Source organism: Melanotaenia boesemani, chromosome 9, assembly GCF_017639745.1.
Source record: "Melanotaenia boesemani isolate fMelBoe1 chromosome 9, fMelBoe1.pri, whole genome shotgun sequence".
In the NCBI taxonomy this organism is placed as follows: Eukaryota; Metazoa; Chordata; class Actinopteri; order Atheriniformes; family Melanotaeniidae; genus Melanotaenia; species Melanotaenia boesemani.
Genome location: NC_055690.1, coordinates 13,848,707 through 13,864,327, shown reverse-complemented (window position 1 = coordinate 13,864,327; position 15,621 = coordinate 13,848,707). Strand labels below are relative to the sequence as shown.

Below are 15,621 nucleotides of genomic sequence, written 5' to 3'. Positions count from 1 at the left end.
CTTCAACAGAGCTGTCCATGGAGTCATGAACTCTACACAACCTCTGATGGATGTGATTATTACAGGTTGAAGGCTTGCTTGTTTTCTCTTACTTTTTATGCAACATATCTGCTGTGTTAGTACTCTGTGTTAATTCTATAATTTGTTATTACACCGTTTTCTCTCTGAAAACTGTTCTCTTGCATACTCTTGTTCTCATGCAGAAGCTTCTCTTTTCTTCCTCTTTCATTTTATCTTTTGCAGTGGTAATGCATTTCTCAATCTGTCTTTATCTGCTAACTTTTTCCTCATTTCACCTCATTTCTGTCTGTTTTTCTCTCTGCAGTTTTCCTCTGTGTTTTACTGGTAGATATTTGGTGTGTTGACCTTTTCTGTAGTAAGCTGAAAGTTAAATACAACATGCTCTCTATTGATCTTGTTCAAGGCAATTAAAAGTATGTATTAACTGGAGAAGAAGGATGATAGAAAATCATTTTACTTACTGTGTGATCCATAGACCTGTAGCACACTAGATGATTGCCTGTAGGGAAGGTTATTCACTTTTATATCTAAATCAAAACTCTCATCAGCCTTATAAGTTGGCCATATTGAATCTGTGCTTTCAACTGAATATCAAATGCTTGTGTGTTGACTGACTGTTAAATCACACTTCTCTTCTGTGTTATGGTCATGGTAAAAGACAGGGGACACACAGTTTGCACCGGTGCTTTCTGCCTCTCACTTGCACTGTTTGGGTTATAGGGAAGGTGGAGATTGGGGGAAAATTTTTAGGAGCAGCATAATTTGAGGCCATCTTTGTCCATGGGAGTCCAATCATGTGAGTCACTGGACTGAAGCAGGTTTTACACCACCACAATCAGCTGCTGGATGGGGAATAGGGCTCCTGACTATGGAAATGAGCTATTGACATCCTCTATCATCTCTGCCTATATGCTTGCAGAGACGATGTCTGTATCTGTCATGAGTTTTTATTGTTCCCACAACACCCTAGTGGCCCTATCCACAGATTTATTCCTGTAGCCTTCTGCAGGCTTTTGTGATGGAAATTGCTCTCTGTCCATAGACTCCTCATTTTTATTTCAGAATCTTGAAGTGAATTTCAAATAATTTAAACATCTTCCACATTTGTTGCCTTGGTGTGACACGTGTGCTTATTGAGATGTGAGGATAGAGAAATAAAAACGTTTCTGTGACAGTTCCAATGACTACACACACCTGCTCTGTGACACTGATGGAGGTGACAGAGCTGCAGGAGTGCCTAGCGGTCAGTGTGCTTTCAACTCTTCTTCTACTTGGCAACATTTGCAAGCTGCTCCAAGGAAGTGTCATTATTGATTTGTGTTGGTGAGATGACAACAGTGTGCAGCCAGTGGCTAGGCCACTCCAGAGTCCTCCTCTACATGCATCCACCTATAAATACAAACATATTTTACATGATCACCCTTGGATCTTTAATCAGCTTGATCTTCTACCCATTTATAAGTCTGTATGCTGAATTAGTGAATAAACACTCAAAGCTTTAAGCTGTGTTAGCCATGGACCACATGGTGACAGCCTTTAAAGTGGCCCCATGCATTGAGAAAAACATTAGATAAGAGAAGAGGTAGGAGGCCGAATTCTCCCATTTCTCATTTCATCCAATAAAATTCAAGGCTGATACAGTTTTTTTTTTTTCTTTTTTTTCTTTTTTTCCTGCGGAGTGGCCCCTGAGGAATGCCAAACAAGTGGGGATAAATGAACACTAGACTCATGCTTTCTATTTCAATCGACCTGGCAAAATAAAATCATTTGCACTGTGGGGACTGAAGGATTTTGGCTGCGTCTCTTCAGAAGCCTTCAATCTCTTTTATTCAAAGCAGATTATTTTATGCAAAAGGAGGAATCCATGGATAATTTCATTTAGCTGCACAGAAAAGGTGCTTTGTGGCTTGTTTGATGCAGAGTGCTGCTTCATATCTTTCCTTAAATATAAAAGATAAATTAATTATATGTTTTTGTCCTGTGTGGGTAGTGAAACACAATTTGGAGCGTTGTTTTTGTCTGTTCTCTTGAAAAAGAGCATCTGATTTGGAATTTGTGGTTTTATTGCTTAGGTTCTCAAACAACTACAACAGTTCTAAGCGGTGCTAACATGCATATATCCACTGGTTTACAATTTTCACCAACATAATTTAGCTTTTCTGACATTTACTAATGACTTCATACACACCTAATGCTGATGGAAATGTCATTATTTCTGAACATGTTGCATCAGTCCAAATATTATATGAATTGCAATTATTTTTTGTGGTGTGGCAGAATTTGCAAGAAAAGATGCTGCTTGGAAAAATTGCTGAGCAATTATGTACCACCTGCAGCCACGGTCGTAATTATTGTGAAGGATTCATAAGATGCCTCTGGCATACATGCTCTCAGCAGTTACAGGAACTCGTACATTTTCAGCATCTTCTTTGAAAGAAGTCTGTTGCAAAAGCCAAAAGACAATAGTAGGATTCAAGAAAGATATGCTGACAAATGAATCCTGTATGTTGTTTAAGAAGAGTAACAATCGCCACAGTAACCTGCACTGGTCAGGAAATAATGCCACAGTGTCCAAAGTGTAGTCTGTATAATGACAAGTTTCTATCTGTGTTATCCAATTCACATTGTGGAGTTGTGATTGTTGTTGTGGTTCTGATGCAGCACATAACTCACATCGCTGATCACATGAGTAATTGGTTGTTTCTGTTTCTGAGCGGGTAAACATGACCAATACACAGTGACACAAAAACAACAAACAGTATTCCAGTGGAAAAATTCGGTTGTTACAAATACGTATAATTTTATGTAACTTATTCTGTCATGACAAGGATGGCAGCCTGAAACATGCATGATCCACAGTCTGTATCAGAAAAAGAAAAGAAAGCTTTAAATGCATGGACACCTAAATGCTCCATGCCAACAGTACATTTACATTAATTGTTAGTATAGAGAGCAAAGCTTAAGCTGTACGTCAGACCTTCAGATGGATTTTCCCCATAATTTGCAGGTTCAAACATACTCTGCTAAACATAATACTGCTTCATGTGTGCATTGCAGGTGTTTTAACTGACTTCATGATTAGCGGAAATAAAAGCTTTCACAAAAGCAAGTTTAAATTGTGGTTGAGATATTACTCATAAAACTTTCTGTCATTAGACCCTGAACCATGCTGCCTGAATATATATCATAAAATATTCTAACTGGAATTTTAGTGTTCTTTTTTGATAGGTGAGTTGAAAATAATCCCAGAAAATTGGTGGTTTTTAAGATCCTTTTGAAAGAAGTGCACCAGTAGCTTTATTTAAACTTTGCACAATCCTGTCAGAATGCAAACAGTAAGGGCACGACACCATCAGGAGCTCTGCTTTGCTCATCAAGTATTTTTGGAACGATCAGGACTTTAAATATCCATTTGTCAGATGGCAACAAAAAAAAAAAAAGCTGTTCCTCTCGAGTATCAGTTAGCCACCACTCACAACATCCAACCACTTACCTCGATTCTAGGAACCACATTAGCCTTCCTAGCCTGACTACCAGATTCACATTACCAATCAAGCTTTACGCGTTGTAAGCTTTTACATGTGGTATCATTTGCATGAAATGCATTATGTTACATAATTTCATCAGTACAGGAAGATGTATGCACTCCTCGAGTGCCATGAGTATCAATATAGTCCACAAAGGGGATTTTGGACAAGAAAAAGGACTTAGGTGGAGAAAGAAGGCTACTATAACAGGATTTTTCCTTTTCCCTTTTTGCTTCATTGTTTGATGATTAATCGAAAGCCATTAGAGAGAGTCGAGCCCAGTGAATTCAGTTTTAATTAGTTTCTTTTTTTACCTCTCACTCTCCTTTGCTGTGACATGGGGTATGCATTATCTCCACAATGAGAAATTGGCAAACTCCTTATCTGATTTTGCCTTTAGTGTCCTCCAGCTGGTATTGCTGTACTGTGCAGTATCAAGAGGCTGGTGCCACACCTGGGGCCTTTGAGAAGCACAGTCTTATGTTAAAATAAATGCACACACACGTACACACATAAATAGTCCATTCATTTAGCACACTCAGCAGGAGGACATTTAGAGGTGATGTTGTATTCTCTCTAAGCTCAGCTCTCTATAGTTGTTATGTGTTGGGAGATGGACATGCTGTGATTTAGCAAGTCATTTCCCCACTTGCCAGGGCTCAAAGATCAATGGGATCTTTGTTATGAGCCAGGCAAAGATACACACCCACCAACACCTAATTAAAAGGATTTGACAAAGATACTGTACTGTGATATAATGTCTCTCCCTGACCTCAACATTAATATCTGCACCCAGGGTGGGAGTAGGTTCAAGTAGTAATAGAAGCAGAAGCAATCCATCTAATCTTGCTATTGTCAGCAGTTATCCCTCCCCTAGCTTTTGCCCAATTCTAAAGAGTAGACTCAAGACTGGCCCACACTGACTGCTTCTTATATGTTTTGGATCATTAAAATTGTTTTTAGATTTGGCAGGCCCCAGGGAAACCTTTCTCATAGCAGTTATAATGTATGATATAAGATACCTTTGATTACAATATTTTGTGCAAATACATTTACCAAATACTTAATTAACTAATTAACATGTCTAAAGCAAATACGAATTCTTCCAAAAAGCTTTTTGCATCCTCTTACCGATCCCCCACTCACTCACCATGTAGTGTTTATTCTGTAGAAGACTGAATAGTGGGTATGGGAGATGGTTGCTTATCTAATTTGGACCTTACTTGCATGCAGCGGTACATCATATTTATATGACATTTAATCACAGCTAGGTGTTGCATAAACAAACACCAGCAGGATATGTAATTAACATCTTCTAATTAACATCTTACTGCATAACACAGACACAAAACTGTATCCCACTATCAAACAACACACTTAAATCTTTTTTTTTTTTATTGCATCCTATTGATCAATACAATGGTAAAAATATATCCAGGAATAAAAGTCTTTGTGGTCGAAGATTTTCTTTGCAAGATCATCCTGACTTCAGGATGGTCCATGTTAACCATTGTAGCATACATCTTTTGTTTGCTGCTTTTGGTGTATTGTGTGATGAGCTTATTGTCCAAATTAATGAATGAAAAACTTAAATTGGAATGTCAAACAGCAATGCACAAAAGGTTTTAGTGTACTATAAAGCAAATAAGTGGACAGTTCAAATATAGCCAGTGTCTGAGCTGCTGGTACCAGTTGACACCACCTCTGTCGTTCTTCTTAACATATAGCTCCCACCTTTCAGCTCTAAAGCCTTGAAAAGCCTTTTTGTTCTGAAAGTCATTACGACCCGGTTTTGCAGTTTTTATTTTGATCTAAAGGACAGCTCGCAGGATTTAAGAGCTGTCTGGTGTAATTGTATAGAGCCAAAGACAAAATGACAGATTATTTTTCATCTTTTGCCCCTGGTTCTTTGGTTTTGTTTTGCACTGGTTGTGAGAGCCACAGGCTTTATATTTGGACTTCTTTGTACAGCCAATGTCATTCTTCACTGAGCTATGCCACTGTTACAGCCCTGTAAATGGATTTCACATACGGAAGACCTGCAGCTAGCTGAGTCAATGTCAACACTGAAATCTAAATATGTTGTCAGCATTAAACCAGTCTATATTAGACTTTTTAAACAGAGATTACTGAGCTAATGGTTCCCTATTATTCTTGTTTTTAATATTATAGTAAAAATGCTGAGTAAAAGCCAATATTGCAGCTCTGTCATTGAGCCAGAGGAGGTAAGCTGGGCTGTGTCAACCTTTGGGGACCTCAGAGAAATGCTCTTCTGACTACTAATCTTTAATTAAGTTAAAACAGTCTTAGCCTTGACATTTACATACTCTTTCCCAAGTCATTTAAGCTCTTCATGCAGTGGTTATTACCAACAAACAATAATGGAAATTATTCAAAGTCACCTCAGTTATTCAGACCACGGCTCTTATCTTGTCTTGCTTCTAGAAGGTCATTGATTGCCATGATCCTTTTTCACAGCATGTGAGCTTTCTCACATCTCTGTCCTTTCTGTTCCTGCAGACCTGCGGGAGATAGTGTTTGTCATCCAGAGTCAGAGCAACTCTTTCCATGTGAAGCAAGCAGAAAGACAGAGAGCAGAGATACTAAAGCAGGCACAGGGTCTCACAGAGGTAAGATTCACCAGTTACTCAAGCACACTGGCACACAAAGATAATTTTAAAACACAAAAAAGAATATATATTTTGGGATAATCATAGGTAATATAATGATAATGCATGCTGGCATGAAGAATTATTCATAGTGCCCTGTACGCTGCGTCTTAAATATGAAAGTATGGTTTAAATATGCAACAATCTAATCTCCTTGTGACATGGCTACTTAAAATTTTGTGAAAGTATGAACTCTGTCTGTGGCGTTCTGTCGGTGATAAAAATTTAACGGGCCATGTTTCACACTTCCTTGGCTGAGGCAGCAGTTCAAAACTGCAGCTTTAAGATATCTGGAACACTTTTGTACAGTTGTAAACAAGTCTACATGTGCATTGTAGACTCATGCAACTGCTTCCCAATGGATGTGGAGCAGAGGAGTGCTGGCGTGTGGGGTACTGGTACTGCTGATACAGGCAATTTGGTCCTTACATGTCTGCATTTAGAGTTTGCATTGCCTTGCCAGCAGTAAATCAGACTTGTTTTTGGTGTATTAGTTTCTGCCAAGGCTGCCCTTTGTCACAGATTCTGTTCATAAGTTTTATGGAGAGAATTTCTTGTCATATTCAAAAGGAGAGGTTGTCTAGTTCAGGAGTCATGTCTGCAAGTAGTTTTGCTATGAAACTTCTTTTGCTTGGCTTATTGAGTTCAATCAAGATATAAAATGAAACTGGGTAATCTCACATATCTTTTTTAGGTCAAATGAGAAAACTGTTATTCATATTCCTCAAAGCAAGATATTGACAACCAAAAATGGTGAAATACAGTGGTCTTTATCCCTAAATATATATCAGGCAAAAGTGTCTGGAAAAAGCACTATAGAGACATGTCAGTATGGCAGTGACTAGTATGACACGTCAAGTCTGAGCTGGTCATGTTAAACTCAATATAAATATAAAAATCTTGTCAAAATGAAAAAAAATATATAAAATAAAAGTTTATAAAATGTTATGTAAAAATATTATAGTTTTCATGTAGATCTTCGAAATATACATAGAAAAATGTTTATTTATTTATTTATGTTTTTAAATAAAAAATAAGAGAATTATCCTCCTTTAGCCATGATCTGGAAGAACAATACAGTACTAAATATTCATTGAAGAATCAGAAATACTTTATTAAGTTATTAATGAGACATAAATCAAATTAACCCAGCATCATTATTGCTATTCCCGAGAAACAAACATAACTGTTAAAAGAAACAGGATGGTCGGTGGAATGGAGCAGGGATATATTGAAAACCTGCAGGACTTCGGTCCTCGTGGGACCAAATTAGGTAGCCTTGCCCTGCATGGTTTAGGAAGGCCTTCTTTTTCCTTAATAAAGCCAGATAAAGGAGCCGAAGAGAAGGACTTGTCTACGTAGATTCTCTGAAGCTCTAATGTTCAGTGTTTAGTCAACACATCAGTCTTTGATAGCAGGCTTCTATTGAGGAGGAAATTTTATTAAGCTCATTACAAAGGCAAAAAGCACACGTCTTGGTTAAAGAAGCTTTTTAAAATTAAATCTCTTTAGAGCTAGATAAAATGTAATGTGATACAAAAATATTTTCCATTTGCTTAAATTAATGCAGATAGGATCACTAATCATTCTATTACAGTAAATTTGATGAAGCAACTGCAGACTATATCAACTCTATCAAGAGGAATAATTGTCTTTATTTTCATTTGGCCTTGAATGTGTTATTGGGACAAAACATTAAGAGCAGACATTGTACTGAACTTACAATGAGTCATTTTTTTGTCTGCCTATGTAACAGTGGTGATATTAAAGTCATGCTAAGAAGCAGTTTTGCAAACTTTTTAGTTAAAGTCCTCACTGAGAGACGTTTGTACTTTTGTATGTGTCTTTGTCTTTTTCTTAGTAATCTTCAAAATATTCTGCATAATCTTTCCTTAAATATTCTTTGCTGACTACTGGCTGATAAAGTGAGCACACCAGGCAGCTTACATGCATTAGTGAGCATATGCTGTTAATAATGTTGCACCAGATGTGAGCAATATGAAGGTCTTGGGTGGGGGATACAGTTCCTTCAGCATTGCTCACTAGTAACAACTGTTATTAGTGCTTCTAGTAATGCTCCTCTTATAACCCAAATTGGCTTTCAGTAAAGATCTTCAGCTCTTCATTCAGGAATTCACAGTGACTAAGTCCAATTTCCTACAAACTAAGGAATATTAGATAATAAGCCTAAGCTGTTCTGCAACCTCTTACATTCAGGGATGATGTATTTGCATGATGAAGGTAAAATTAGCTGATTTTGATTCTAATGCGTTGCACAATCTTGGGGCAGCGTGATGTTAAGTAGAGAGCAGTTCAATAAAACATGTTAAACATCATCATGGGACTCTTTAAGATTTAACTTAGAATTCATTAGATTAAAGCAAATATGCTTAAACGTATTGGGATTAATGAATGTCAGAGTTATCCCCAAAATCAGATAGACAGTAGTGAGACAGAACAGCTCAGAGGAGACTGTTCTCCCTGGTTTCCTGCGTGACGAGTAGACCATGTTGTAATGAACCACATGGTCATACGCTCTGCTGCTTTGTTTTCCTCGCAGTGTGAAACACAAACTCTCAGACAACCACACATACCTTTTCTGTCTTCTCCTTACAACAGAATCATGAAACATATTCTTCTTATTTTAGGTGACTGTGTGTCTTTTCTTTGAGTCATGAAATGTCCTGTGCTTGTTTTTGTGATATTTCTTTCTTAGTGAAATTAAGTAGCAGACAGTAGCAGCAAGGAATGGCAAGAATTTATTAATTGGATCTATTATTCTGACACACTGATAATCTCAAAGACAAAAATACAAAACATAAAATCATCCTTAAACCAGGATGATTTTATCAGTTTGGATTGAAGGTAGAAGGTAAACAAACGTTATTACAAGCTTGGTGTTGATATTTACAAAACTACAATGATGCACGTTTAGCTCCTGCTCCTGGTGAAGCTGGTGGACTTCTACAGAAGCACAATAGAGAATTTTCTGTCAGGGTGTCACAGTGTGGTATGCCAGCTGCTCAGCAGAAGACATAAACGGTTGGGCCTGGTGATTGAGGATTGTGAGAGTTAGAATCCCAGGCCTTCATGCTGTGTATGCTGACCGCCTCAAACAGAAAGGCAGCAGCATAAGCAGAGACTCCACACACCTGAGTCGCCACACACATCCATTATGCCCCCTCACTCCCTACTGCAAACACAGACTGGAACAGGCTAATCTCTGCTTAACTCTACATCTACACAAGTTTTTTAATAATTGATTGAAATGATGACACATGTATTAATTATTCTACAGATATTTATTCTTACATAATCCTGTTCCTATCCATGCTGTTTGCTCATTCATATATGTGTGTTAGAATAAAAGAAATATATATGTATAAGTAACATTGCACATCTTTTAGTACCAAATTACAGTACTAGTGCATAAAACAGCTATAAAAATCTTTATTCTTGAATTGTGTCACTTCTGTTATTCTGTGCAGAACACAGTGTTTCCTGTTTTCTTTCTACTGGAGAAATCAACCCTATTTCTTCTTTCCTTGGTGTAGTCTGTGACCTTGACCAGGCTGGACAAGGATTCCTCCTCCCTTTACCATTTATGGACATCCACTTTTCCAAAGAAGTGGTTTACTCTGAACATGCACTGCATTCAGAGATGTGAATAGAAAACAACAGCTGGGCGCCGCAGGAGAAAAAAAACATCATAGACACTATGATTATTCTGGACTGTGAAACTGAACCTAATGCACTGTTTATCAATATGAAAAGTCTGCTCACTTAAAAAGTAAAGTAAAAATTTGTTTCTTTAAGTAAGAGACTGGGACCAGCATGACCAAGATCTACTTCATGAGCATTGATTAAACTGTTGACCCTCTAGTTACTAAACGGTTTCTGTAAACATCAGGGTTACCCTGGGGTTCTTTTTTGCCGCAGAAAGGTTGCCGTAATCAACTTTACCTTTGAGTAGCTAATGTACATTTACTGTAAATATTCTCTGGTTTGTGTGGCATATCTTTCAGAAACCACCAGTGGTTTTGCTGCTTCACAGTTTGTCAGATAATGAAGGGGATTGGAGCATCCTTCCTCTGCTGCCTTAGTAAGTATTCCTGAACTGTGAAGGTTTTTATGTAAATGTGAACAAAATGTTAGATTTTGAGTCTCATTTAGTCTTATTTTGGGGAGAGTATGTTTACCACATTTGCTGAAAAGTCATTACCAACATAGTAATTGGAGTCTGATTGCTTCACATTATGAAAAAATGCCTTCTTAATGTGTTTGTAAGTTTTACAATAAGCCTATCAGTGCAGTTAATCAGTGGTGCAAACAGCATGATGCTATCTGGATGCTTCTTCAGAGCCTAATGTGTGTTCATTGATTATTGGGGATTTGTGTAATAGTCATCCATGGGAAAGATTTAGACCTTAGATCACTAGCATTACAGCATATCATCTTAGAGCCAGTCTTCACAGCCTTTTTGTCTTATTGCTCACTGGGATTAAAGATTGTGATTTGTCTTGATCAACTTTCAAAAATGTTATTTTATTTGATCTGGTTGGGCTGGTATGCTGAGTTAGATTGTTCCTCAAGCTTTTGTAAATTATATCAGTGCAAGACAATGTTCTATTTTCCTTGTTTTATCACTTTGCTTTATTTTTTATGATGCTTTATTTTTCTGTCTGCAGCTTTTCCCACTCCTTTGGGAAAAACTCATCCTGGTTAGTATTTCTTGAGGAAGAAACAAAAGTGAAGATGACTACTCTTGTCCAAGTTTTGGCAAGATTTGATTCGAATAAAGTAAGCATGCTTCTTTTTTTTATTAGTCTTCAACTTATTCTATTAATTTTTGTCTCTCTCTTGGCCAAATTCATCAGAGTCAAAGCTTTTCGTTTCAGGCTCCAGCTTTTACTTTATCATGGCTTCAATTAAGAGCAACTGAATCAGGTTGGCTCCTGATCCTTCACAGCTGTCAAGCTTCACTGAGCTCCACCAGCTCGCAGCATTGCCTGTCAATCATCCCAGTCTCAGCTCTGAACTTAATTTAAACCCTGTTGCTCCAATCAGGAAATTATTTTCCTTCTGTGTGGGTCGATAGAGTTGGCCAATTTAAAATGGATGCTGCAGAAAAAAATTATATATATATATATATATATATATATATATATATTTTTTTTTTTTTTTTTTTTTTTTTTTTCCTTAATCAGGCTTGGTACAATATGTTTCTCCTTCAATAGTTTTTCTTCTGCAAATTTCCCAAGATAATTCAAATAGATGGCACATGTTTTTATGGAGTTAATTGTGTTTCTTGTTTTTATTTTGTTAGGTTTTTATATATTCTAATTCACTTTGCATTTGTCAAGGCAAAACAAGCAAAAATCACATTATGATTGCATTTTTATGCAATCATAAGGTTTGATCTGCTCTGTCCTTTTAATGCCAAGTATGCAAACCATGATTCTGTCAACACCATGTTTTCCCATATAGGATAATCTTCTTTTTATCAAATTTAACTCCTTTGCATTTTAACCAAAAAACTATTTAGCCATTATCAATGTAATAAGTAAATATTGGATCCCTTTTTGAATATTTATTTATTAATTTGTCTGTTTTAAGAATTTTTTATATGTTGTTTAGAAATGTTTTTTGCTTAGATTAATCTTCTACTTCTTATTCCTCTTCCTTTATTATTATTATTATTTCTGTTATTTTTTTCAGTGAATACATACATACATTTTAGTGCACAACTGTGAACATTGTGAAGAAACCATGTTAATATTAAACTCCTCTCCATAACAGCCTCATCCAAAAAAGAGATCTTCTTATCCATTTTTCACTATATATTATACATATATTTATACATGAGTATACAGATGTGTCAGATATTAAGCTCAAATATTGTAGCTTCAGTATCTGGTGTCTTTGAACTTTATCTAAAAAGTATCTCATTATTTTCCCAGCAAGGTTCAAACTTACTCACCAGAAATAATTTCAAAGATTTTCTGACAACTTCAGCGTCAAGACTCCAAATTAGGCCAGAAGCCCAAATGTTTCTTTTTGTGACATTTTGTTTTTCTCCTTTTAACATATTACATTTTCTTTCTTGAAAAAAAATGATCAGGAATGGTTTCTTGGTAAGCCTCTCTGTGATGAGGAGTCAACCATCATCCATCACTACGCCTTTGCAGAGAATCCCTCCATCTTTAAGTATCCAGACTTTGCTGCTGCTTGGGCTTTAAGCATCTCTCTAGTCATCCGGTGAGTATGAGCTGTAAATCAGTGTTTGCTAAACAAGCTATGTATTTTAAATCATGGAGAATGAAAGAGATAAGGTTAGATTTATAGCTGTAGTTATTTTAATTCACTCTGTGATCTGTTATTTTAGGCTTGCTAATAAAGTGAAAGATGAGCCACTTAAATCTGACTTCACTATTGACCTGAAACATGAGGTAAGATAATATGCAAGTCACACAGTTACCTGCAGTTTTGAAAATGCTTATTTATTTACTCATTACTGTTTTTTGACAGTCTTGTTTCTCATTCTGAAGTATATGTCAGCCTGGTACTACTGTATATAATCTATTCACACAGAAATAATAAAGCATGAAATCCATCTAACCTTGAAGTAAAATCTCACTACCTTGGAGAATTGTCATGGTGTGGCTTATTTTTTATCACTGAAATTCAGTCAGAGAGGCATCGAGGGATTTTCTTTCTTTCTTTGTTTAAGTAAACACAACATCAGACTTAGGCTTGGTGGGGGAAGATGGTTCAGTTGGTGATGGCAGGGGTTTATATCTAGAAATTTAAAGGAAAAGGCATGCCTTCATGTATTAAAAGAAAGAAGAACAAAGAATTCATTGTTAAAATACAATATTAAGGTTTATTTTTACTCGTTCATATGATTTATATCTGACTTTATTTTCCATTATTCATTGGTGTCAATCCAGTTATATCGTAGACTGATTCACATGAGGTTTTAATATACTTTAACAATTAAATATGCCCTGTAAAATTTTGTTAATATCTGAAAGATTGCACCCTTGCTTTAGCAAATAGGCTTCACAAAAAATCAATTTATATTATCACAGGTTGCTTTATACATCTGGGACAATGGGAAAGGACCACATCTCACAGCTGTTCCTGAATTGTGCACTGAGTTTGAAGATTCTCCTCATGCCCAGAGCTGTGCAACTACTTTAAGCAAAGAGCTTCCACTATGTGTGAGTATCTGCTCCATGTCTGGATTAGTTATATTGTTCTCAAATCCCAGGAAAAGAAATGAGGAAAAAAAACTAAATAACTACATAAAACAGTGAATGGTTAAATGTGAGAATCTGGTAGGCGGATTATGGATTATGAAATGTCATTTTTCCTTCATGCAGAACATTGTGCTCTAACCAAAAAAGACAGAAGTTTTGGTTTTGTTATGTCAAAGTGAATTTAGTCACAAGCAACATCCACTAGTATTGTTTCCAGAGCTGCATAAGCTAGTTTTGTCTTAATTTCTTTAGTCAAAATATGTTCAAGTTTATGCATTTTGATGTCAGATAATACTACTTAGAGTTGTGTGTACAGAAGCAGCTCATCTTCTTCTGTAAATTTATCCTTGCATCACATCAGGACTTGGGGAAATTTAAATTTAAATGTAAATGCAGAATTTCCATAGCAAGAGACAAGCCTTACTAGCCCTCCATTTCCTTGTCTCCTTTGTTTTCATATTCATATTCTGTTATGTTTATTTAAACTGGAACCATCACAGACATATTGTGTTAATTTTCAGTGTCAAAAGATGTTTGTGTTTCTGTTTTTTGTTTTTGTTTTTTTTTTTGTTGTTTTGTTTGTTTTTTTTTACTGGCAATGCAAGCTATTGTAAGTTTCATTTTAAAGAAAGAAAGAAAGAAGATTTATATATATTTGTAAAGGTTTTTCTTATGTAGCACTGTTCCTGGGGCAGATGAGTGTGTTAGATTAAAGAAAAACATGTTAGTGCAATCAGTAAAAATAACTTTTCTTCTTCTTTTGATGGGGAATATTCCAGATAATTTTTGAGTCTCTTTTCTTATCAAAATTTTTGGGCATATCTGATTCATATCAGGTAATGCAGATCCCAATCCATCATGATTTTAAACTTTTCAGTTTTCATATAAATCACAAACTTCATGTGTATTTGTGGTTTTGAGTCTAGTGCGTTTTGTCATTACGATCCTCTCAATGGAATCACTGTCCTTATAATACTACAATTATTTGAACAAAGAGCAACTTAGCCGGCCGGCATAGGAGGTCTCAGATTCAATAGGTATTCAAGGAGAAATCTCAATTCAGCCAAAACAGGAGACTATAGTCTGTATTCATAATTGCATGGTATATTTCTCAGTGCAGCCATTACAACACTTCTGCAATGTCAACAAAAAGATTAAGAGCCTCAAAAGATAGATTCCAGGATAACAATTAAAGCGTCTATGTCTCTCTTTTTTCAGACAATAACTGAGATGATCTAGTTGTGTTGTTCCTCTCTGCTTGTCTAGATAGTTCAGGATATAACAGGTCAAACTGAGTGACAGACAGCAGCTCAGCTCACTGGCAAGATCCAACGCGAGATTCACAAAGCAGCTACTCCACAAAGTGGTCTTTGAGGTGGAAGACTTTTCCCCTCCTGAATCTCCTCAGCTACACAAGAACATGGTGGTCCTGAACCGTATCAGTCTGAGCCGTTAGTGCTGTTACGCTGGCCTATTAGCAGCTCCAGCAGTTCTGGAAAACTGTGGAGACTCGCGGCAGGTTGTGGCAGCTAAAATTTGAGCTGCTGTCTGTCACCAGATGAGTTTCAGCAGGTAAAGAATAAAGTCCGGTGTTACTTTTACACCCCTCAAAAGCACAAATCCATCCCATTGCAGGAATATTTAATCAGAAACTCTGAAAGAATAGAAGCCTGAAACTAGCAAATTAACACCATATAAGCTCGCATCCCTTAATGTGCGTTGGTGGGCGTGGTTTTCCATACCTGCAAGGCGAGGACATGTCTATCTGCATCTGGAGGGAGGGACTGTGAGGTTTTTCAAATTTTCTCGTGACATAGATAATATCTCTGTCACAAAAACCATAACCTGGTTTTACACTGTAGAGAGTGTTATGAGCCATTTTTTACCCACAAAATCAAGTTTTTAGAATAAATTTTAAAAAATACTAATTTTATCAACAGTGTATGTGGTTTTCATCACAATTAAGTATTACTGTGATGTTTACAGCTCATAAAACAAATTTTGGGGTGCACTACCCCTTTAAATGCTGTTAGTTTGACAGTCCTTTGGATTAATGTCAGTTCACCCTGATGTTGTCAAAATGTGGGTAAAATTCTGACACCAATTAACACAATGTGAAGGTGCCAAATTTGGCCCCGCTGG

General features: G+C 36.5%; 1 protein-coding gene across 3 annotated transcripts in view; it reads left to right on the top strand.

Moving 5' to 3' along the window:
* b3glcta (beta 3-glucosyltransferase a) overlaps positions 1-15,621 on the top strand; it is a 118,830-nt gene that overhangs the window by 46,896 nt on the left and 56,313 nt on the right. For all 3 annotated transcript variants that reach the window (XR_006011423.1, XR_006011422.1, XM_041993866.1), the window contains exons 4-9: positions 6,069-6,178; positions 10,243-10,319; positions 10,906-11,017; positions 12,339-12,475; positions 12,603-12,666; positions 13,309-13,440. Coding sequence is in view for 1 of the 3 variants with exons in the window: in XM_041993866.1 (XP_041849800.1) it covers positions 6,069-6,178; positions 10,243-10,319; positions 10,906-11,017; positions 12,339-12,475; positions 12,603-12,666; positions 13,309-13,440 (632 nt within the window). In the remaining 2 variants the exon portion in view is untranslated. The remainder of the gene's footprint in view (positions 1-6,068; positions 6,179-10,242; positions 10,320-10,905; positions 11,018-12,338; positions 12,476-12,602; positions 12,667-13,308; positions 13,441-15,621) is intronic.